The sequence below is a fragment of the Epinephelus moara genome, chromosome 7, assembly GCF_006386435.1.
Source record: "Epinephelus moara isolate mb chromosome 7, YSFRI_EMoa_1.0, whole genome shotgun sequence".
Classification (NCBI taxonomy): Eukaryota; Metazoa; Chordata; class Actinopteri; order Perciformes; family Serranidae; genus Epinephelus; species Epinephelus moara.
In genome coordinates, this window is record NC_065512.1 from 32,865,198 (window position 1) to 32,891,581 (window position 26,384).

General features: G+C 40.8%; 1 protein-coding gene across 2 annotated transcripts in view; it reads left to right on the top strand.

Annotated features, from left to right (window-relative positions):
- The window catches only part of tmeff2a (transmembrane protein with EGF-like and two follistatin-like domains 2a), a 154,840-nt gene that overhangs the window by 43,990 nt on the left and 84,466 nt on the right, over positions 1-26,384 (top strand). For both annotated transcript variants that reach the window (XM_050049849.1, XM_050049850.1), the window contains exon 3: positions 19,919-20,048. In XM_050049849.1, the coding sequence (XP_049905806.1) occupies positions 19,919-20,048 (130 nt within the window). The remainder of the gene's footprint in view (positions 1-19,918; positions 20,049-26,384) is intronic.

Here is a 26,384-nt window from a genome sequence, read left to right on the forward strand (position 1 = left end):
AAACACATAAGCCGTGAGCCTGCTTCGCCTCAAGCCTTTCCCAGCTGACCCAGAGCCGGTCGCGGCGCACCATCAAGGCAGAAATATGCCCGCCGGGAGCCGTTCAGCACTGTGGACCGTCGGACTAATGGGATGTCGGACCAATGGGCTGTCGGACCAATGACATGGACCCATTTTCTAATCCAGGTTAAGAATGCAGTCAGACAGGGACAGACGGGGATAGCATGTACTGACATTGAGTGACAGACCTCATTGTTGATGTCATTCTCTTTTGCAAATTCTGATTCAATACTTCTACACCCTTGAAACTCCATTGTTTTATTTTTTTATTTATTTTTTGCTGGGGGCGGGGGGGGCAAATCATGCCCCATACTGATTAAGTAGACAGCACAACAGATAACGTTACTAGAGCTCCACAAGGACATTTTAGAACAGGCTAATTTAATGTCAGTTAAATATCTGTTCAAAACAAAGCAGTACTTGCTGTAATAAAGGTGAATTACTTTTGAAAAGCCACTGGGACTAACTGTAGACAGCCATTGTCACTAACAAGCTCACTGCTGCTTCTTTTATTTCACCGGAGTTGCACCCATAATCATTTCTACAGTAGCACCCTTAGTTTGTGTGGCCTCATCACCCTGGAGAATTTTTTATTTATTTATTTTTCTCAAAGAATCATTCATACAAGACAAAAATAAGGAAAACCTGAAATGATATTTAAACATGTTTAACTGCTGTTTGAGAAGATTTCTGCACAAGCATGGAAACAATAAAAATCTGATCATGAGGGCTGCTGAGGCTCAGCCTCTTCTTTCTACTGACTGCATGTAATTACTTGTTGAAAAATAATAATCACACCTAATATGTATCTAATATGTATTTATATAGACCCATAGCGAATTGTAAAAGTAAAAAAATAAAAAACTAGAGCACTCGGAGAGCGCAGACCTCCGCCAAGCAGCTCGGATTTCCCGCCATTTTATGATTTCATCCACTTCACTTCAACCGATCACCACCAAAATTTTATCATCTGTTTCTTGTGCCATTGTCAACCTTTCCTGAAATTCCATCAAAATCCGTTCAGAACTTTTGAGTTATTTTGCAGACAAACAGACCAACGCCAGCGAAAACATAACCTCCTTGGCGGAGGTAATAAAATCCATGGCCCTCCAGAACAACATACAATTGTTTTCTGTTCTGACACAGTAACATTTAAGGTTTGGTTATGGTTGCTTAGGGTTTGGGGTCATATAATGTGATTAAAGGGGAACTACGCCCATTTGCAAAATAAATCCATCTTGACTGTCTAAGACAGTCAAACAATGTAAGTTAACATAAAAAATTCTATTCCAATTTTTTTTTTTTTTTTTAAAGTGCTAAAACTCAAATTTGTGATGTCATCAAGAATGAAATGGAGCTGCTCCATTATCAATGACTTGGGGAAAGATGTTATAGATGACACACAGGGCACCCAGGGGAATGCTCTGTGTATATGGATACATTTTCTGTTTCAGAACTGAGAACACTACAATACAATAAAGCTCATTTGGGTATAAAAGAGAAAACAAACATTCTGTGGGTCCATAAGATCAGGCTCCATACATCTGACTATAGATAGGTAGTGTTTGTCTTTAAGGCTAGGGAATGGTAAAATAAACTAAAATTCATTGATGGAAATGGTAAAGGAATAGCAAACATATCTGTCAATGTCTGATGTTTTCCATCCACTGTGACCTCTTCTTCTGCGAACTTTGTGGCTCTGTATGAAAAGCAGTGAAGTTCCTAGCAATCTATTTAACTGGGAAGACGGGAGTCTGTAAGACAAATTTAAGAGGCAGACTGGTTGGAATCCTGATGATAGCCTGCTTCTAGACGTCCAAATCACACCCACGTCTCACATTTGAGGTAAAAACAAAAAGGCAATTCAGTTTAATTATCAGGTTAGGCTGAGGGGGCTGCAGAGGAGTCTAGCAAAGTGTTCGTGTGAAGTTAGAAATCTAAAAGCTCTTTTACCTTATGCTTTATGATCTCTGATAAACTCTGTAGGAGTGTGCGACAGGTGGAGGAGGAGGGCGCCGGTACTTTATTTACTTTTTAGGTGTACTTCATTGATGCACAAACGGTGTCAGATTTGCTCTCAGCTCCATATGTCTCTGTGTCTCCCCTCAGATGGCTTTGGATACTCTCAGACGTTTCAAAGGAAGGATTTGAAGGCCATGTAATAAATTCTTGCATAACACCTTAGCTCTCAGCTGGGATCAGTGGATTCCATCCTCTTGAAGCAGTTTTCTGCGCCCTCAGAAAATGTCAAAGTTGTCATTGAAATTCATTCTATATGCCACACATGCTGATGAAGGGATAGCGGTGTAGTGAAGCATTTCATACCCCTGTTTTATGTTGGGGTAGTGCCTGAGATGCTTGCACAGAAAGGTTCCCAAGAGTGTCCTTCAGCTGAATGAAATCCCTTTTCAGCAGTTCTGAGCCACTGACTCTGTGTTTAGGAGGATACTCAACAGGCCCACATGCACCATCATTCTCTGGAGATAGGCCATGTAAAAGTGAAAGTTGTTGAGTTTGCCTTGTTGTACAACTTACAAAAGTATAAGGCAGACTGTTGGTTTCTCTTTTTGTTGGATTTCTTTTATTGTTGTTAAGGGGTAGTGGATGTAACGTAGAAAACCAGAACCTGACTAATACTGGTTTCTTGAAGCCGACATTGATAATATGATTCTAAAAATGTGTCAATGAAAAGAATGTATGATCTGATCTATCTGAAACACTTTTAGGGATGTTGATCCCTTAAATTTGGTTGTTATGAAGGGGGTTATGGGAGTTATGAAGAAGGTGTACTGAGAAGGCAATTAAAAAGCTTACAAAAACATTAAAGCACATATGTACGTAAAACAGTATTTTTTACTTTATATGGTAAACCTCACTGTAAATTAATTTGTAGTATAACAACTAAAAATAACAAAAATATATTTAGGTATGTGAAAATGAAGACTCTACTATAAAAAGATTCAGCTTATAAAACTTATAGTACAGTATCAAAAAACATACACAACCATAGTAAACATTGAATGAAGTAGTCGTGATGTAGACATATATATGATGATTTCAGATGTTTTTAAATTAATATGTAATAAGCTAAATTCAGCTGATACAATCAGTCTGGCCAATGAATCAGCCGGGCCTTCCAACACAAATCTGCTTCGCTGTTGACTTACAGAACAAAACCCAACTCCCTATGCCAAATTCAGAACGTTTGTGTCTTCTGCACATGGTTCCCAAAATGGAGGTGGCTGAGCCGGCAGCTAGCAGCTAATGGTGCGTACTCTATAAACAGTGCTGAACAACTGCAACAGCGCTGACGGAGCTCGAAGTAGCCCCTTTTATGAAGCCTCTTCAAGGCGGGAATTTCACACTGTAATGCTGCCTCCTCATTCTGTATGAAATGTACAATGGCAGAATGGGAGGACAGTGTTGTCCCGCCCTTATAGCTGCATCACAGGTAGCAACACCGCCCAAATGAGGTCTGTATTAAGGGGACAACCGGCAAAATGCGATCATGGGCGGCATAGGTGTGATGTTTTGACATTGTATTATGATTGCGACCCACCGCAGCAGTTTTAAAAGTAGGTGATAGCAGTTAGCAGCTAACTCAAAGATTAAGAACAGCAGGTGAAAATGTTTGCAAATTGGGAAAACGATGAGGTCCAGGAGCTCCTTAACCTCCGAGCAGGATGAGATCTGCTACCATATAACAAGGATGGTAAATGATTGTTATTGCTGTGTTAATGCCAATGCTATTGTTTAGAAAGAGCTGTCCACACATACGTAATATATGAGAGTAGAGGTCAATGTTGTTGTGTCACATGTCATGCTTATCATGCCTCTTTTGCTTCTGCTATGCCGGCATGTTGTCTAAAATCACACACTGGGGTGGCACGATTCTGCTGTTGTTTGGTTCTGTGTAAAAATGCAAAGGCGGCATGAAGAAGGGACTTTGTAGCAGCACTATAGCGCACTCTCTGTATAAAAAGTGTTAGTGTTAACCAGGGGAAATCACAGGGTGGGTGCTATGCTTCCCTAACAGCTGTATTAGCACAGTGCAAAGCTAGCCAGTCGGATACAGACATGTACTAACATGCACACGCAGCCGGACCACAGAGAATTTCGGAATACAACACACACAGAAGTAGCATGACTTCATTCTCTGCTCAGGATGTCATTACTCCGCTATATCTTTACATAGCAGATAGTTGTTCGTTGCTCTGAATGTCACATACAGAACTTAAAAACAAATGCATGTCAAAGAAAGAGTATGCCATAACTGAAGTTCTGCATTACTGTTTTGTGAAACAACCTTTACTACATTACACAAGTTGTATTTTTATTGTAGTTTCAGACAAAAATAATGACTCAGAGATTAATCTAATTTAGGTGTTTTAAGGCATTGATCAGTATCCATGGTGACGCATAGTTCCTGATTATGCTGCAGGCTGGCAGCTGCGGATTGCTGACCAGCTGTGAGAGTGACCTCGTGTGAACTAGCACTCTGTAGTGAGGTGACTATAGTGGGGAGGTGTAGGATTAGCACACCCTGTTCTCTCTAACATAGCGCTTGTAAAGAGACAGTAAAGCTCAGTCTTTGATTGTTTACAGTCAGTCATGAGGGTGACGGAGAATGCTTCAGATAGGGATTCTAAATCAGTCAGGACTTTGTACAGGTTTCAAGTTGCAGGGCTGTCATTCAGATAGATGGTCCTAGTTCGACATTAGTCTTGGGCATGTGCCACTGGGAGTGGAGGCATTCAGCCTCGATGCAAGTCCATACCAGTGCACTGTCTCGGGACTGCAGTCGCTGACAGAAAGGCTGCCACAGTAAGTCCATTTCAGTTAAGGGCTTCTCGTGGAATAGCATCTGCCACATTGCCTGCATGTGCAACAGTCCCTTGCTGTGCTAGCATAGCAGCACTCTAAATTTGCCCTACTGAGCCAGTCATATCATTAGCTTGTGATATGGTCTCTGTTGATACTTGTGCAGCTGCTGTCTAAATGCAACGTGACAGGGGAATCTGTGGACCTTGTGTTCGAGGACGTTAGAGTATCTTTTCAAGAAAGGGAAGTGGCTGTAATCTCTTGTTGATGACAATTATCAAATAATTTACAACTTAAGACATTTTGTCATAACTGGAGCATCTGCGCAGTGACATAATGCTTCATTTGATCAGTCAAGAGCATCCATATAAAGAAGAAAACTTACAGCAGAATGGCACACGTTGTGTAAAAATACCTCGGTACTAAAATGTCAGTGTTATTTTATTAGTTATTAAATTAAACATAATCTAAGATCATATAATATTTACATTTATCTTACAATTCATACATAGTGTTGGTTCAAGAGGTTTAACCTTTTCTCACATGTGCATCTTTAAATACCGAAAAAAAAATCATCACGATAAAAAGAAAACATAACCAACATTCATTTATGTACATATGTATATGTATATATGTACTGTATGTATGTATGTATGTATACTGACTTAATTTTCTCTTTTCACTTGAGTCACCAAAACCTCTGTCAGAAATGGAATCAAACATCTTTTCAGATCTCTTGTTTGATGCTCATCAACCTTGTGTAAAGGTTAAGCACCTGCAGGCTCTTAGTAATTCAGCATATTATAAAAAGAGTGGGTCTAACAGCAGCTTGTATCAATGGTGACTGCAAAGCAAGGTTTTGTTTAATTTATGTCCTGAGCTGAAGTTTCTGATGCTTATCCTGAACCAGTAATTCGTATATAACTCATGTAATTGAGAGGGCTGTAATTACTGTATGTGACCAATGCTTTGACGGTAATAAAAAAGTAAATAGTATAAAGACCGAAAGCCTGTCTAAGTATGTAGGTTGGGCTGGTGGATGGGTCAAACAACACAGGACTTTTCCCCAGGGGACTGGTGTTTGGACCCGTGTGAAACCAAGAGAACTTTGGGTTATTTTAGGGTAGGTTGCCACCATGTTTCTTTTCCTAAACCTAACTGACATAACTTTACATTAAAGGGCCAGTGTGTAAAATGGGTTGAAAACAGTGACATCAGTGGTCAAATTCTAGATTGCAGGGCTCACTCACTCACCCCCCTCCCGTCAGGTAAATGACGGTGGCCTCGTAGGGACAAAAAGCCTTGTGCAGACACAAGTTTTTCAGGAGTAGGTCTATCTAGCGACGAGGTGAATATTTGTTTAGAAATCTAAACCATGTTACGATATTGAAATGAATCCCTCATGAGCAGGAGACCAGAGGAGCGTTCGGGAAAAAGGCCCATTTATTTGAGCACTCCAGAAACTCCGGTAACACTCCAGGGGGTAAAAGACTCCGGCCCAAACTCTGACTCTTCTAGCGTAACACACACACTCCATACACACATACTCGTTTACAGTACCTAGCGGGTACCCCCTCCCCCCTCAATCTCCAGCCCGCACACTGACTGACAGCGTAGCCGGTAAACAGAGCTCAGCTGTTTATTTAGCCTAGCAATATCTCCGGACTATAGTAGCTGCAATGNAATACTACAGAATTTATTAACCCAAATATTACACTTAAAGGGCCACTGTGTAAAATGGGTTGAAAACAGTGACATCAGTGGTCAAATTCTAGATTGCAGGGCTCACTCGCTCACCCCTCTCGTCGGGTAAATGACGGTGGCCTCGTAGGGACAAAAAGCCTTGCGCAGACATGAGTTTTTCAGCAAATAGGACCAATTCATTGATATGTATATGTGTATATATATAAATATATTTATATATATATAAAAGCATAATTATAAGGCTATGAAAACCAAACGAATTTTATTTTATAGCGATTATACACTTATATAAACATATTAATGGGCAGAATATTCAGATTCAGATTTGACAATAAACCATGCCAAATATTACACACTGGCCCTTTAAGTAAGTAATGTAATTTGTGGGGTGCTCATTCATAGATATCATATGAACTGCTGTATGTGCATTTTCACAAGATATCATATGAATCACTGTATGAGGATATGTTGATCTGCAGTATGTTTAGGTGCCTCTGGACTGGGCAGTCTTTATACTCGAGCTGTGCTTAAAAATTTCACCCATTAATTTCCAAAATCTTTATGCATTGTAACCCTTTATGTAATGATGACACTCTGAAACCTCTCACAGAGCTCCAGATGCTTAGCCACTCATCTTTATGCATCTCTGCATTGAAAATCATCCATGAATGTTGAGGCCTTGCCTGAGTGTGTTGCTGCTGACTTTCCTTGCAATTAGCATAGAGCTCAGGCAGAGTAAAGTGCAGCACCTGGCTGTGTTGGTGGAATGCTTTGTAGATGCAGATTCTCCATAAGGGGCAGCTGTCTGGCCTTCCACTGACCAGATATACACATGGCAAACTGTGCTTATAGGAGGAGAAAGTGGAGGCAGCATAGCTACTCATGAAGGCCCAATTCATGCTAACTGTGCGACTGACTTGAGTTAGCTGGTTCATCTGGCATCATGACATGAAACAGCGGTTTCTCGGTTAAAAAACAATTGATCCAATGAGCGCTGTAAGGGGACTAATGATTAGACAATCAGTGCCATGAAAGCGGGACTGATAAAGACAAGATAGACATTGCTATCAAGGCTGTTCTAAATCGACATGTCCTCCCAATATGGCCTGAAATCGTAGTTTCTTTTTACTTCGCTCTGCTCCACTCTTACAATCCCAGCAAAACAGTATATTGGCATAGCTGTGCATCAGTGTGGACTTAAAATAATGTTAGAATCAGGCAGATACGTTGGTCTCCAGTGACTGGTTTGGGAAAATCAAACCCCCTCCCATAAGGAAATCACAAAATGTGAGGCAGACATTCAGGGCAATGTCAAATGGACAGAGCGGTATGGCCCTGAACCAGGCCAGCTGTGTCCACACTCTTTAAAAAAAAAATATATAAACGCACAATGCAGTGAGGGTCAACCTTTGTTATTGAGCCAGGGTAGAAAAAAAAGAGATTTCTGCTTGTATTGTGGAGGTTGTCAGGTTTGTTGTGGTTGTATTTACAAGTGAGGGTAAAATTGATCCTGGGATCAAATGACAGCTAGATCTGCAGTATTGTGGGCGTCATACAGGATGAGAGTTGTTTCAACAAACACTTGGCAAAGTTACCTCATCTGAAATCTCTGTTAATTGACCAAAAGGAGCCCAGGGATGTTGAGAGGACTTTGGATATTACTTCTCTACATTGACAAACTTTGCTTCAGGCATTTAGGCAATTGGTGAACTTGTCCCACTGGAAGCCTCCCTTTTAATGGTATTTAAAGTACCAGTAACCTGGCATCAGACACATGGGGTAGACCGAGGCCACACTGCAGGGACCATCAGTCTGCAGGGACTCCCAGCAGAGAGGGTAGCACTTTTGGATCTCTCGTGAGGAGCTTATAAAGGTAGCTGCAAATACCTACTAAAGTTTCATCTTTGTTCTGTCAGATGGAGTCCTACGGCAGTATTACTCAATTTACAAATGTGTCCACCTTCTTTAAGATAGTGCCCCAGTCTGTCTGTCTCTCTTCTCATGCTATTTCAGTGTGCTTTAACAATGACACCAGCGAGAGAAATGTAACTCTATGAATTTAATGTGATGACTCCACAAATAAGATGTTTAACTGTTCATCAATACAAGTATACTGCCTTTAATATTTCAAGGCAATTAATTATTATTATAATATAATTATTATTATTAAGACCCACCAAAATGAGCAAAGTTCAACATGGTCATCAGACTGCCTCAAATTGAAATGTTTTTCGCTTTAAAGATTGCTATCAAGCTTTGGTTGTTAGTGTCTTGACCCATAGCTCCAATTTTTACTTTGAATCTAAATGTTTTATGTAAGCTAAATTAATCATTTCGGATGACTATTTAAATATAAATGAGTGCATCATTTGAAGTGACAAAGTTTTATTCTCATTATCTGTAATATTCCATCCTTTATTTAAGGTCAGGGCAAAGTTAAATCAGAGATTTATCTCTAAAGACATTGTAGATGTTAGAAAATACTTGCTGAAAAAATATGAAAAGACTGTAAACTATATATTGTTGAATTGTGAAGTTAGACTGTAAAATTGTTTTTCACCCTTTTTTTGTGCAGGATTTTCTGTGCGGGCTTCAACAGCGCACTGGAGCCATCTTAACATAACCCCTTCCCTACAATATAGAAACACATTATAGAGCACCAGTGGTTTGCTCATTTAATCACAAGTTAAAACACCTAATTACACAACCCACGGTTTGCTAGCTAGCTATTAGTCTTTAGCTATTAGCTGTCAGGTTTGTAAAGTAATACACACATACAAGACATTTTGAGGGCCAGTCCACAAAAATATGCCGTAGTCAGCCACCTGACCCAGAAACTGCCAACTTTATGAATTGTAGTAGCACAACTGTCAAGGCTGAAGACTGAGATGGACAGAGACTGAGCAGTGCTCTGCGTGTGTTTGAGAGGGAGAGGGCGACAGAGAGAGGGGAAGAGAACGTGGAAGGTGGACCATTGCATTCAGTGTTTCTGTAAGTTACTAAGAAACTTGGAATGCTGCTTTGTCACTTTGTCACACAGACACCGAATTGATTGCTTCAGCTGGCTGCTGTGATATGTCAATATCGCCTCCATAATGTTCCAGCAAGACTAGCCTTCAGACTAGCCTTTCAAAGCAGAGAATTCTGCTTATTTTTTCATGATTTGAAACCTGACTTTATGTACTTGACAATGTTTTTTAGTCATTCAGACTGAGCTGGGTGTTTAATAACACATTTTTGTTAGGTGGTGGAGTGTTATGTGTGACTTTAGAAATGGAATATTTTATTTCAATGGATGTGACAAACTCAAAACACATACTTTCTTTTTTCCTCACCCAAACTTTAACTTTAGCTCCAATACTTGTAGTTTTGTACAATGAATATCTCACTTCAGAATGATACCCCCTGCTGCGCTGCAGTCCACACATGCCTCTGTGTGACTTCAATCTGGAGGATTTGCAAGTATCTGACTAATTGATGCGTGGAATGATGATCATTTTTGCATATGTGGAGATTGCAGGGTTTGGGTAGAGTGGAGCTCCTCTGGACGGACGGATGAGTCATTTGTTTTCTCGCTTATTGATGCTGATATCCTGTCATGTTTGCTCTCGCTGAATTTTGCAGAGCTCTACCCCTCAAATTGGCATGCTCCTTCCCTCTGCTCCATAGTCACGCACTGATGCGTGCACTCGCCTTCACTTTGCATCACTCCTCTCCTTTGTCTCCCACTCGTATGGTCTCCTCTCGTGCGGTTTCTGCTGTGCATGTCCCTCGCCACTCCCCCACATTGTACTCCTCGTTCCTGTCGCTGCTGTCGTTCTATCATCCTCCATCACTTGCACTTTTTCACCTTACATCCCTCTTACCTCCTCTACTCCCTCACCCTTCTGGCCTCCCCGCATCTCCTTTCTTCTGTCTCTTACACCTCCCTCCTTTTTCTCACGTCCTCCTCTTCAAACCTGCTTTTTCGCTCTGCATTCCCCCTACTCCTCTGCCTCCCCCTCCTCCTCCTCCTCCTCCTCCCACCACCTGTCTTTGTTCCACCCCTGTCAGCCGGCAGTTATGTTGGACGCTCTGTGAAATCAGCGTTGGGAGCTGCTATAGAGGCACAGAATGAATGATGATGGTTCTGCTTGTTTTGCAAGGTTGTTGTGTGTTGTGACCTGGTAAGGCGCGGATGCCTTTTTTTGTATAAAGTGCTCAGACGGCGGAATGCGTCGGTTGCCTTGTGTGTACGTGTCTTTGTGCCTGTGCATGTGTGTGATGCACCGATCCCAGGCAGGTAGAGAGACAACAGGTCCTGGCTGCAGTCCCAAAGCTTAGCTTTTGGAACTTGGATGAAGACAGTTGAGTGTAGGCAGAACCACAGCAGCCCCTGCAGGAGGTTTGTGGAAATTTCTGGTGACAAAAAACAGAATGGGTGGGAAGGGATGTGAGGATCAAAGACTAGAAACAAACTTAAATGCACACGAGACGCTGCAAATGTAATTCTGGAGAACAGAATGTATGATCAGGTGCACTGAGGTTCACCTTGCATGGACACAGATGAATTCGCTTCTGTATTTCCTGTCAGTAAGCCCTTCCAGTCACACAGAAGAACACGAGCACACACACAGGACCATCAACACCTCTGCTGTCGCTGTGTTCTCGGTCGAGACGCCACACGACTGTCCAGGTTTTGTCACAGCAGAGGTGTGGGGCAGTGTCTGCGACTTTTGCAAAGCCCGAGCCAGCGGGCACATAAGGCCGTGCCATATGGCCCGGCGAATGCCCCCCCTCCTGCTCCCCTGTCTGCAGAGAATTGTTGAGGATCAAATTTTTTCACCTTCTGTCTCATTCACCCTACCTCATTAACATACTTCATTTTTCCTCCTCCTGAATCTCCCTCCAAATGGCCCTGTCTGTCAAACACATAGCTCAGATTTTTGTCTGTTTTTCGCATACGTTGAGCTGACAGTCATCCGGGCCGACTAACAGTAAAGTGCAACAGCTGACAAAGCTTATATTAGCAGGCCGCCGACATCACATGCTGCTAGTTATCAAGGAATTCCAGGATCAAAGCTGCAGCGCCCTGACAGAGGCTATAACAAGAACGCCTTTGTCTCTATTATGGTCATGTGCTGTGTAAAGAAGTGCTGTGTGAAGAAATGCGAGTCAGTTTGAAAGTTTGAAATCCGTAACCTCGGCTCGCTCTCCTCCTCACTGTCACGTCAAGAGAAGTCCCACATGAATAAATAAGAAACTTGGCAGATAGGTGTCAAAGTTTCTTCAACTAGAGTGGTTGAAGATCAGTTGAAAGATTCAGTCGAGATGAAGTAGCGCAATGTTTTATGTCTCGTCTTATTTTATGTTTGGCAATCTATTTCCGCCCCGTACCTGTCTAAGTCACTCACTTCTGGTCTGCCTCAACTAAAATATAAAAAGGATACACGCAGCGTGCTTTAAGAGGCCCATAAGACACAGGATCCTCCTTTATACCCACATATAAGTATTTCTGGGTGTGACTGTAATTTGCACACAGCTGCAGCCTCCGTCTTCTACCTCCTCTTAGAGAGACGGAGCTTTTAAATCACCCATCCTCTCATCACTCCTCTCCTTTCCGCAGGGGTGAGAGCCAGATACTGGGGAAGATCAAGAGATGGGGTGGGGGAGTTTTCACAGAAAAGAAGGCACTCTTAAAAGACACCCGCAGGGTTCTGCCGGGCAGCTTTCCCTTCCGTTGCATCATGCCTGGCATAAAGTGAGAGTCCCCAGGTTAAGAACAGCCCGAGCCAGATGGGAGAGAGTGTGAGAGTGAGGGGAAGGGGAGGGGGGAGAGACAGAGGGGAAGGATAGAGGATGGTACAAAAAAAAAAAAAAAAAAATGTGCGGGCCCTGCAGTAAGCTATTCCAAGCGCCTTTGTGGGGTTGCCATTTTTTCATTCTCTCCCGCTCTCCTTTGAGGGGATTTTCTATTCCTCTCCCTCTCTCTCTGTCTGTGTCCCCATTTCTTCTTCTCATTCTTTTTTTATTTTATTTTATGATGTTCCTTTTTTTTTGCCTTGGTTTCTTCAGGCACTGTGGTTCTTTTTTATCGTGCCAAGTTTGTTGAGCCAGGATTCCATCTCTCTTTTCTTTCCCTCCCTCTCTCGCCGTCTGCATCTCACTTCTGTATTTTTCTTTACTTTCATTACCCCTCAGTCCCCTTCTGTCTCACTCTCATCCTTTTCCACTGACTTCTTCCCCCCCCTAAGCCCAATTTCACTCATCATGTTTGCCTCTCGTCTTCTCTACAGCCTCTTTCCTTCCTGCATCCCAATCCCTTTGATCAGGAGCCAGTGTGCAGTTTCTCTCTCCCTTCTATACTCCTCCTCCTCCTTTTACTCTCTTTGTGTGTATTCTGCTGTCTTACCCCTCAGCGGGTTAAAAACAGTGTTCACACACTTGATCGTTATAATGCTCCTGGGCTCCTGAATCAATGGCGTGGTTATTTTTGCGCTTCTCCCCGCGGCCATCAGACCTTGTGTGCGTCTAAGATGACATTCTCACTAAGCCAACTAAATTTGATGTCATGTGCGAAAACAATGTACAATCACACCACTGTTTTCAAGTCCTTTGCTTAAAGATCCCTGCCCACACTGTAACACCTAAATGATAGGGAAATGGCTAGATCTCTTCTTTTTGTCCTCGCTTGGTGGTCAAACAGCGAAAGTCAACCCCAGCAGCTGGTGAGGAGTGGGACAAACAGTCTGTGCTGCGCTGAGTCTCAGCTGGTTAACTCTCCGTTCAGTCCCCTCCTGCTCCCTGTGATCACACACACTATACTGTTGCTCCCAGTTTAGTTGTCACTTACATATTTTTTTGTCGTCAGACCTGATCGAGCGTGATGATGATATGATCCCTGTTAGGAAGCTCCAACTGTTTCTTAAACCATATATTGAACATTTTCGGTTCAACTCTCGTCTGGCCTTTTTATTTAGAGAGAAAACTGCCAAGAGGAAGATGATTTTAAGTTCACATAAAAGCTTTGGATTGCTTAAGACAACGGTTTAAAGTTATCATTCAAATTTAGTTTATTTGTTAAAAAAATGTTAAATAAATACCAAATGGTTATCAGAGAAAGTCCACTGTTGAGTCCACTGAGGTGAGACCCAGTCACTGGTTTGCAAGTGACAAATAGGTCTCAAGTCTTTGAACTCAAGACCCAAGTCCAAGTCCTAAGCTTTGAGTTTTGAGTCCTTAACAAATCATAATGTGCTTTTGACCAAATGTGATGCCATTTTACAACAGAGAAATCAGATATTAAAGTTACTGAAAACAGAACTTAATCATTAAAAAGCAGGGCTGACATTAACCAGCACCACAATAGAACAGATTTTGTATGTTTCTGTCCTGTCTTATATTTATTTAATCTCATAATGGGAAAATAACTGTAATGTTCTCTTTGCAAAGTTTTGATACATTTTCTTTAAGATTATTCTCCCTTTGAAGTGGGTATGGGTGTGGGTAATGTTTTATGTCTAAATGAAAATGAAAAAGACAGTAGTTGATTCTGGAAATGAAGGGAAATTAATTTATTCGAGGCAGAGAATAATAAATAACATACTTTGAATATTTGGGTTTGGGGGAATATATCAGTCAAAAGGCTCATGTCCAAGTGAAGGTATGAGTCAGTGATGTTAAAGTCCGAGTTAAGTTGCTTTTTTGATTTAGTCAAGTAGAGTCCAAAGTCATCAAATTTGTGACTTGAGTCCGACTTGAGGTCAAGTCATGTGATGCGAGTCCACGCCTCTGCTCGGCCTGGGTGGAGTCTACTTTTTCATGCCTTCATACCTTCCTAACCAATCATCGATGATTACAGTATATGACGATATTTGTCTTTGTATCTAAACCTAGATTAACCACCTTTTTATCTCATCATAAAACACACTTCATTTAAACATGACTGGGAAAAAAAAATAAACTTACCAAAACCGTCTAAGTTAGTCACTGTTTAAACAATCACCTACTCTGGTATGGTTGAAATAAATCCGTAATTCACTTAGTAAACTGTGCCAGCTCTGCCACTGTTTTTCCCAGCTCTCTGGCCAGCGTTTCACTAGTCCTGTAACATTATCCCCACCACACCCAGGTTCCATCTTTCTTAACTCAGCTGCCTGTTTCACCAGTAGACAGTGACCTCTGGTGACACATGCTGTGCACTACATCACCACAGCATCTCCTTATCCGTTTAATAGATAAAGGAGCATCTGTATTTTTGACAGCGTTGAAAATATTACCGTCAGGATTTCTCAATAACCTGGTATACCGTAAGTTTGCGGCAATGAAGTTAAATTCAATACTAAAGAACGTTAGAACATTTATTTATTTTCAGTGTTTTCATGCAAGAGTTCTAAACAACACCTGAGGCTTTGCTGTTATGACCAGTTTAAGCGATGACTATGTGTTTTGCTGACCTGTAGAGTCTTTACTCAATAGGATAGTTTAAACTGGAAAGGCAGACTCATATGTTTATGAGTACAGTGGTGCTGTGCAGGGATATAAAGAATGACTGGACTGAAGCTCCAACACAGAGGAGAATGGGTTATTTGTTGTTTTGACAAGTTTTCTTTTTAATGTTTTCCATTCCTTAGTATGCAGATACAGTAAATGTCTGCCTGTGTTCCCTTTGTCCGTAGTGCCAGTGTTATAGTTTGTCCCCCTCATTATTCCCATGCTACCTTTCAGTGCAGTTTATGAAAACTGCTGCTTCTAAATGCTGCCTGAAAAAACCCTGCGACTAGTAACTTCTGTGCTACTGCACTGAAATGTCACTTAAATCACTATTTAAAGGTATACATTACTACTATGCAGAGCAGGATTACGCCATTGTTTTTAAAGTTCCCTTTCCCCCCCGTCCACTCTAAAATTTGAGGCAGGCATTTTCAAATGTATTTACTCTGGTGGATGTTTTCAAACGGTTCAGATTTGAGGCTTAGTGTGAGTCGAAAACCAAAATAGAATGAGGTAGATACAATTTCATGCATGCTTAGTGTGAACGCAGACTCTGCCTGTATCTACTGTGTTGCAGGTAATGTATGTGATGTGCCGACACAAACATACACAGGCTCGCACTTTTGTTAATGCCTTCCTGTAATCATGTGCTTTTGTGAGAGCCTGTAGCGTTCTGCGAGGTCACAGACAGATGATATGGCCCAGAGAGAACAAATTTCAGGTCAATCCATTAGAGACTTATAGGGGAACAGAAGTGGAGACAAAGAGCCATGAGCTCCTTAGCCTCGGTCCTGTGGGAGCTCTCAAACGAGCCCCTTGTCCTTGTGATGTCACACCCAGCAGGAACACATTTTCACACATTGCCCATTTTTCAGCACATTTAAATTTAATCAGGTTATGGGCTGTGACCACAGAGCGACAATTTCTCTGGACCGTCTGATAGCCATTCCTTCTTCCCGGGAAATAGAAGGGAATATTTCTCAATTGAATAATCACGTTTGTTATTCCTGCGGTGTAGCAAAGGGGAATCAATATCAAATCAAATTAATATCTCTCCTCTGCAGCCCCGAAAAAAATGAAAACTAAGACTCGGTGCTCCGGTGCCATCAGTCATCTGAAAAATCTAAAGTTGCTCTGAAGCCAACAAACCATGTGGGGAAATGAATGAGTAATGTTCTCCCATACCTCAGCAGCTATTTTGCTCAGTGCCCTTGAGCAAGTCACTTAACCTGCTGCTGCTCCAGTGGAGCAACACCAGAGGTGAGCAGCAGTAGATGCTGGCCATTTTTTTGAAGACATATGCAGCATGAATATGACACATTAAAAACAACGTGTAACAAGAATGTGAAGCTCGAAAAGTCAGTTAATCTGCTTCATCGTGACTGTGTGGGTGTGGTTTGATCAGATTTGTTATCATATACTGATTCACATGCTGCTAAAATCTGATTGGTGCACCTTTTCCCAACGGAGCCCTGTCCACGAAAACAGTGAAAAACAAAACTGTGGGATCCCATCACTCACAGTGAGAAGCTGATTAAGAAAATATGTTTTTACGGCCTTTAGAATTGTGATGTGATTGTAATTGTGGTGTTATGTCAGTTCCATAATTGAATACAATGCTGACGAGGCAAGCGGCCAACCGTTCTTTATAACTGAATGTGGATAGCCGGTGATAAACACATGTACACCCTGTAAATCTCCAAACTAATTTATAGATCTGTCAAACCGCCAACTCTGCAGTCTGTTTCAATATGATTAAAGTATCCCGAATCTGGTCTTTTCTGTACAATTTAATTGCTGTATGTATTTGTGTACAACAGTGCTTCTTCTCTTGTTCACTGACTCCCTGCAGATTGGTAATCCTCATTTTATTTTACAAGTTAAACCAAAAACCTTTTGCATCTGTGCAATCAAAGTGGGTTCAAAATATCCTTAATATATTTCACACTGACAAAATATACTACACAGCTTACATTTTGCACAACATCAGACAAAAAACAAACATCAACCCTCTACATGTAATCACACATAATAATAAAATATTTTTATTTATATCCAATGTAGACCCAGTATGAATTACAACTTGTTCAGTTCGAAGTTTGAACCATAAACAATTTTAAACCACTGACTTTATACTGAAAGGACCTCTGATGGTGTCTGTCATAAGGAACTTTGCATAACATTTCATCTTCTTTTTTTTTTTCTTTTTTTTTTTTTACTACACATTCATACCCCAGTGTTTGACAAACTTCATTGGTAGTTTTCTCCAACTAAACAAAGGAAATGGAAGCTTTATGAAATTAAAAGGCAGTCTCATATCATCTACATATAGGGGTCATTAAGCGGACCTATTTTGTTCATTTTCAGGTTCATATTCATATTCTGGGTTTCTATTACAACATATGTGTATGCTTCAGTGTCCAAAAAACACTTTCCCTTTCCCTTAGACAGACTGTGCCTGACCACCTGTATCACCTTCAGTCTGAAAGGCTAAATTTTAGAGCCTGTCTCTTTAAGCCCTCCCCCCCAAAAAAGCCCAGTCTGCTCTGATTGTCCAGCGTCTCTGGGTCTTCTGTAGCTCAGTATCTCGGCCCATTCATTGCAGTCAGGGAATTACTGTAATTGGATTTTAACGTGAAAAATAATCACACGTAAAAGTTTCCAAAACAAAATCTTTACAACTGGACATGTTCCAGCAGGAACATGGTCTGAAATCTGGGAGAAATTAAAGATTGCTGATTAACTTCAGCAACCAAGATCACATCTACTAAATGTTAGTATGTATCTACATGTAGTATTAGCCCTTTTTAGATAGGAATTGTGCAAATTTTTTCAGCATTGGCAGTATAAAAATAAAATCACGGAGTGCGGCAAAATGCTGCCTACCTAATTTTGTTACAGAATGTGCCTTTTTCTGGGCAATGGGGGGCGTGAGCAAGTAACAAAACGTGTAGCTCAGCGTAAACAGTGATGTGGGAGGGAAGCCGCTGCTGGTCAGTCCTTCGGCGATTCTCTCATAAGTCAGCCCATCCTTCACCGTCCCCCTCATCTGATGGTTAATGGCCTCTTTGTTTGCGAGGACAAAGAGGGTGCGCAATTACTTGTCTCCCCAGTTGCTAATTTTTACAGTGTTTGTCAGGTTTGTGTTTCCCTCTTGCTACTAGCTGCTCGCTAATTCCTGCTATCAGCTGTTTCCTGTTCATCCACCACCAGTGGGTCGCACGTGCAGCGTCATCAGCAGCTCCTCCCAGGAGTCATCAACAGCCCGTCCCATTGCAGAAGGCCACCTTGGTCTTTTTGAACTAAAAGTGTTCCTCCAAAATGACTACCCTACGAGGCGGAAAATTGGGCACCTCGGATCAACTTGCCAATCCGGCTCTGTGTGTCTAAATGCTCGCAGCTTGCCGGCAAAATGGCCCAACATTTGCGGAAAATCTGGCAGTGTAAAAGGGGCGAGTGTTTGTAATGTAAAAACTTGTAGACAGCTTGTATAAATAATGGATGTAGCTAGTCGTGACATCACCCATTGGTTTGTGAACTTCCGTTTTGAAGCCACGAGTTTGGTATTACGGCAGTCGCCATCTTCATTTTTCTGTAGCCAGAAGTGACTGTATTTGGGCGAGAGGCTAGAACTGTGGAGGGGTGAGGGGTGGATCTGACTAAGAAATTGAGGACACTATCAGCAAACGGCCTGTCACTCAGAGCGGCCAGCCCTTAATTATGCAAAACTTTAAGATGTGACAACATGTAAATGGGTGGGTTATATTAAAATTCACCCCCTGTATGGTTGTCATGAAAGGGGAAATTAGCTGTAAAGACTAAAAGCCTTTTTTGTACCAGGCTGTAAACATGTTTATTTCTGCAGTAATGTTGGCCATTTTAACATAGGGGCCTAAAGGGACTGCCTTGCTTCCGGAGACAACCTCGAGTGGCCGTTCAAAGAACTGCAGTTTTTGGCACTTCTATGTTGGCTTCATTCATCAGCCCTGGAGGTTGCTGCTTGGCAGCAATGTGCCTGGAGCAGACGAAATCTGTCACAAGCTGACGTCAGCTTGTCTCAAAAGTAGGAGATAAGATTTGAAACAGAGCAGTCTGAAATCTTAGGTTTTTGCCAACAGAGATTCGTTTTCCATGAGTTTACCTCATTATTTCAAACTTTGGCTACCTTTAATACAAACATCTGACACTGTAGCATTATACACATGGTAGAAAATAGGGAAAGGCATTAAAGGTCTTTTGTGAATGTTGACACAAATGGTTCCTTTCAAGTTGTTGCATTTTATTTTGATTTTCCCTTTTTCAGTGTATGCTATATGCATTTATTCTTTATAAATCTGTGGAATATATTTGTCCAGGGTTTCAAACACATTTTTCTCTGGCCACCTACCACCATATTAACAATATCAGCAGTAACAGAAAGTTTGCTGAAACAGCCACGTCCCCTCCCAGTCCCCCCACCCTGGTCACCGCCACACATAGAGTTTAATTCTGTGGGAAACACTGTTGTAGTTGAGAATATCTCTCTTTTCCATTTGGAAAGGGTACTCTAGGGTCAACAGTGAAATTGGCAAAATGCAAATATAGATAAAATATAGAAATAGACACATTTGTTTTCTAAAGTTGCATTAATGAAATGGAGTTGACCCTTCAAGCCCTCACACACAGCGTACGATTAAGTACCTAGCAGTCTTAAGTGAGTACTTACCCTGTCAAGACAATGACATCTACCCTGGAAATCTGAATATTGAATGAACATTCTGATTTATTTTAGGACACACTCTCAGTGGGTTTTTAGATGACTTCAATATGACCTCCACAGCTTTTTATTCTAATCTTCTTACCCGTGTTCTCCTCTCTGCAGTGCAACAATGACTATGCCCCGGTGTGCGGCTCCAACAATCAAAACTACCAGAACGAGTGTTTCCTGCGCAGGGATGCCTGCAAGCAGCAGTCTGAAGTACTTATTATGTCAGAAGGCGCCTGTCCTGCAGGTATGTACATTTACATTAAGGCCCCTACACAGATTTATAAACAAGCAAACACACATTACACTCTCACACACACGCAGAGGAGCTCACCCCTGCAGTACACACATCATTTACACCGACAGAAAATACTCACGTAAGGAGGTAACACTCACTGAACATTTCCTGCATAGTTGTTTGTAAGCATGCAGATGATGTACAGCTAGGATGTTAGACATTGTAAACCTAATCCAATATGAACAGTGCACATACAGTAGGTCAATTATCCAGGCTTATTTATTGTAATCATCAATTCATGCAAATGCTTCCAGTGGATCGGGATGGGTAATTGCAGAGTGATGCATTACTTCAAAGGGATGAGATGATGAAATGTATGTATGTATGTATGATGAAAAAATTGCTAGGGGTGACAGCCTGATGTAATTTTCCCAAGTTTAATGTAACAAGCACAACCACGATGACAGTGACAAGTATTCTCATTGAACAGATGAAGATTTCATCATAGCCACACAATGTCCTCACAAGAAAGTGAAGACTGCGTTGCTCAGCAGGCCTCTTGGCCAAATGTGCAGTGCTGAACAAGTTAATTATACAGTTTATTTAAATTTGGAGTGTTAAACAGAAAGTGGAAGGAAGCTTGACAGCTGTGACCTTTAGTTATGTAACATTTTAAATGAATGTCAAAAGGCATAAAATGCAAATACTTGCCAAATTGTCATAGGTAGTTACTGTAACACTGTTGCCAAGAGGCATGCTCAACAAAGCAGAAAATTGAATGGCTGAATCACACATCATCTTGATGGCCATTTCATTCTTTTCTGGGAGGTTTCTTTCTCTTTTATCTCCTTCAAAGAGTACTTGAATTAATTCTGTAAGGGATTCACTGAAGCTGCTTGCTTGCTTTTTTTCCCTCCCCAAACAAATACTCACTACACTCATACAGTATATGCCAAAACACTAGCAGTCCTTAACTGTGGTGCAAAAATCTAGCTTTAGTTTGTGTCTGACTCGGCAGATTCTGGTGAGTGTTTATTTAGGGAACACCCAATTTTTCAAGAATATTGTTTCCTTTCCAACGATGGCATCGTCTATTGTTTTCATCTTTCCTTTAGCTGGGAAGGAAAAGCACTCTGTGTAATTATCTAACATAATTGGGATTGCTGTTTGCTGATATAGTTTGGTGTTTAAGCTGCTGAGTGGGCGTCTTTGGTTGGAAAAGGTCAGCCACTTCATTAGCTGTGTTATGGAGACCAGTACTGCTCCCTCGGAGTACGCAGTGCCATAAAGTTAAAGGTTCTTGGTCATAAAAGGTTTGGAAATTCACTCTATAGGTAGCAGTAGAAATAAGCTCCTCATAAAATTACTACATTTTATACCAGTGACTGAGCAGAGGCAGGGACTGTTTCAATAGGGACACCTAGTTTTTTTCACCATGAACTGCACCTGGAGCATGGCAGCTGAAACGACTGGTCTGGGATTGTTATAAACTCAAAAAAATTGAATAAAAACTACATGTGCCCAGTTTCATAGAAATGTGTGGAATGGACACTAAATCTTAACAATGCCTTACGTAGAAAACAATGCCAGTGAAAAGTCAGTGAGGGTCTTTTGTTGTGGTGGACACAGGAATTAAGTATAAAGAGCGAGAAAGTCTGTGAAAGGTGGGTGAACCAACTGTTTGTGTCCAGTGTGAAACCAAAAATAAAAGTAGTTACCACGTAACGCGTCATTCAGAGGTCATGTCCATTTTCACGTGTTTCTGTGAGGCTGTGTTGGCACAACACACCAAGTTATGTAAAATATACTGAGGCAACTAGTGCTCTTTTTTTTGTCTCAGCCCTGTGCCACATGTTCCTGTTAGTTTTTTTTTTAAGTCAAGCTTTAGGCAATGAATAGTCTGAACATTTCAGTCTGATCTTAGTCAGAGAAAACGGGAACTATTTTGTGCTTTTAGTCACTGAAGACTGCTATTCTTTTTAGTCAGATTACATTGAAAATTTTGGTCAGTCTAGTTGAGCTAAAACCAATAATTTTGTCAATGCCGTCTTACTTTGTTCCCATAAGATTTTATGTTATCATTATCTGATAAAAAAACTACACTTGTGACACCAGAACACACGCACACACGCACACACACACACACACACACACACACACACTTCAGCATATAACCAACACATTTGTTACTGATACAATACTCTCTTTCTCTCTCTCTTTCTCTCTCTCTCTCTCTCTCTCTCTCACACACACACACACACACACACCCCTTGACCTGTCTTTAATATTCGGATATAGATATACAGTAAATATAGATCAGCCTTTACAGAAACCACTGATCACTATTCAGAACATCTGTAGATAACCATTGGTTGCCAATAAAGCACACTTATCCATGATATTTGTACACATACAAAAGCAGGCAGTGACTTTTTACAATCTAGTATTTATATCATTAGAATATGTGTAATTAGGTTTGACCTATGTAATGTGTATAATCCTATGAATACTAATCTAAATGGATGAGCATGTACTTCAGAAAAAGCATTCCCTCACACCCACAAAGGAATCCTTTATAAATCTACAAATTAGTGAGTCATGTTCTCAATAATGTGCTTTGTTGTGAATGGGTGAATCCACTGGCAAGGTGATGTTGGTTATTTCTGAGGCATATGTGAATCACTGCTTGGGCTAAGATGGTATTGCCGGCTCGAGTCGAGCAGTCGCTGACTCAGTTACCCTCAGTGACAGGCAGCAGGCAGAAGTCCATTATAAAAGGCCCTTGAATGGGCTCAGCTCAGCAGAGGGAACATGTGGAGACCGAGGTGGAAATGTTACTGCAGTAACAGCGGTGGTGTCTGTGTGGCAGCAGGCAGGACTGTGCACAGTCACATGAAATATCCAGCACTTTCTCTAAATTGCTTGTTTGTGGCTTGTGTGTGAGGTCCTTTTCATGACATGTGATAGCGTAAGCCAGTGTGTGTGATGTGGATTTGTGTATCTTTTGAAAGGGAAAGAGATAGAGACCCCTTTCTTTCATGCAACAAGCAGTGCTTTTGAGAAGTTAATGCAGGGTTCAAACAAGGTTGTTTTTGTGGTGCAGTCTTCCGACAAACTGGCCGTGACAGTGGTTCTAGAGTATATGCTCTATTCAGCATCACGTTACACTCAGATGTACACTTTATTCTGGCATTTATTCAGAACAAGGCCACATCAGTGTTCATTAAATGGGGTCTAACTTACTTCCTTTTCTAAGTATAGCACAGTGGCTTTAATTTTAAATATTCATTTTGAGGTAAGTTTGCAACTTGAACTACTTTTAGTGTGGTTGTGTTCTTACATTTGGATGGGGAACAGTGGTAAGCTGCATGACATGGCAAAAAAAGTAAAGGGACAGTTTACCCCAAAATCAAAACTACATATTTCCCCTCTTACCTGTGGTGCTATTTACCAGTCTAGACTGTTTTGGTGTGAGTTTAAGAGTGTTGGAGATATCAGCTGTAGAGATGTCTGCCTTCTCTTCAATATAATAGAACTAGATGGCACTCAGCTTGTGGTGCTCAAAGCACCAGAAAAATACATTTGAAAATCTCAGCAGCAATGTGTCTCTCCAGAAATCATGACCCTGTTACTCAAGATAATCCACAGACCTTGTTGCCAACTGCCAATCATATCACCTTGCAGAAGGAAGTGTGTATCTACTCATGGACAAGAGGCTTGTGCTTGTAACAGCACAAGATGTAAACATTATTGGCGTCCTCCTAGGCTGAGCAATAACATTAGCAAGCTCAGTGGTGCTAAGTGAGCTAGCAGCAGAGGCATGCTTCCCTCTGCGTGATGATACAGTTGGAAAGTGTATTGCGAGAGGAAGAAAATAGTTCCTACATGACATGCTCATAAAGTCTGTGGATTATCTTGAGTCACTGGGTGATTATTTCTGGAAAAAAGTAATTGCTGTTGAGTCTTTCAAATGTATTTATTTATTTATTTATTTATTTATTTATTTTGGACGGTTGAGCGCCACAAGCCAAGTGCCATCTAGTTCCATTGTATTGGAGTGAAGGCAATTATCTCAATGGCCGATATCTCTAACACTCAGAAACACACACCAAAACAATCTAGATTGATGAATAGCACTACAGGTAAAAGGAAAGTAAGTAATAAAGATGTAACCTTGGGACAAACAAATAATTGATTAAAGACTGAAAGAAAAAATGCTTTTACAGAAATTTGAAAATGAATGCAGCAAACAAAAAAACATATTGATAATAATCAAAACCCGTTTTAACTGATTTAAACCTACACAGTTTGATACTTAGATCTGTAAGGACTTGATGTGATTGGACAACTACCATGACATATGGAGGTTTAAAAAGCAAACTTAAGAGGAGAGAAGGTATAAACCACCTCTATTAAACCATCTCTGTTTATCTCCTGGTCAGAAATTGTATTGTGCAATCACTGGTGCCGTGTCCCAGTTCCATACTAGATACTACTTGTGTGCTACTTGTGTGTGAGTTCTACACCCCTGTGATACAAAAAGTAAATGCTACAAACCTGTGCTTAAGCATGTCAATCAAACTGCAACTTAGGAAAATCACTGCCAATTATACTGAACAAACAGACACTGCACTGAAACCTCTGACAGGTATTCACTGAGGTTAACATTTAGTGACTGTGAAGGCCAAAGGATACCATTGACATCTCATTAAAGCATTCAGTGAGTCCTTATGCTCTGTTGAGAAGCATCTGCATTCATGATGTTTTCCATTCATGTATTGAGGCTTAAGTAATCAACAGCGTTATTGGGTTGTGTGCGGTAGCTTCCACAAGGTGAAAGGCAGTTTCATTTCAACAGCTTTCATTAGGAGATGGACAGGTTTGTGAAGAACAGATGCACTCATTAAACTGTATTAATTATAAGAAAATATAATCATATTTAAGAAATGACATACATTTCAAACCAGTTAGCTATCATGACATAGCCAAATCCACCACAGACATACACCAATAAATGGATGCCGATCACTTTATTTTGGTTAAATTTATCTTATCTTATATAGATTTTGTATATCAAGAGGAAATTGACAGTGATTAAAAAAAAAAAAGTTCTTAATATATTCAATCTGAACTTTTGAAATCTTTGCGATCATGAAGATATCTAAAGTTTCAAACGCTTGCTTTTTATTTGAAAGTTAAACACACGAGATTGCTGTGTGGGAGCTTTCTTACATAAGCAAGTGTTACACACAAACCTTTCATGTGGAAAAGTAGGGCAGGCAGCTTCTTCTGAAGAGTTTCCTCTTTGCTCTCTACACCACTTAGCCGTTTAGCTGATACTCTTGGCTAAATGAGTGCAGCAGTGGAAAATGTTAAGATACCACGAATACCAGTGATACGAGTAACTAATTGTAAGGAATGCAAGCGTCAAAATTACTTTACCAGAGCTGTACATGTACTGCCATAAAACCTTCCTTCTCTCTCTTGTTCCCTCCCTCTCTCAAGCTCTCCCTGTCCTCCTTTCCATTTCCATCTTCCTGAATCCCATTAGCGCCAACAGTACACAGTGTAATGGATATATGTCAGCCTGCCAGTGCCAATACTTGTTTTCCTTGCTGGGGTGAGAAACATCATGAAACAGGCATCTCTGGGGGAAAAACTCATACTCACACTCATATTAGTGGATCAGTGTAAAAAAACAACAACAGCATTGTTAATGTTGAGAAAACAATCTCTAGTAGTTTTTGCTTATATCAAATGATCTTCATCAGCACAAGAAGTTAAGGAGGCTTTCACATCAGGGACCCAGATTCAAGTACACTCAGCCTAACAGGGATTGTTCAGCTCTTTTGAAGTGGGGCCGTACAAGATTTTTATCCATAGTCAGTGTAGTTGGCATGCCCCCAGTTTGGAAAAGCTGGAAGGAGTAGTGACATGGAAGCAAAGCAATGTACTGCTGTGAAGGAGTCAGCAACAAAAAGTATTTTAGCCACCTAAAAAAATCAATATCGTTTTAAGTGTACGCTATATTTAGAAAACCTTCACTGCTTAACTTGCCATCGGACAGCGATTTCCGATGGGGCAGTGAAGCCATTATATCCCTCTTTTCAAAGCCAGACTCCACTGAAATAAACAGTCACTTAACATCACTGACCACAGGAGTTGCTGGTTTACGTCTGCCTTGAACACTTATTTTGTTATTTTGTTTTATTGTGTGACTTTGGTGTTTAAAAGGGTTAGTTAAGCAAGCTGAAATATATATATATATATATATATATATACACACACACATATATATATATATATATATATATATATATATATATATATATATACATATATATA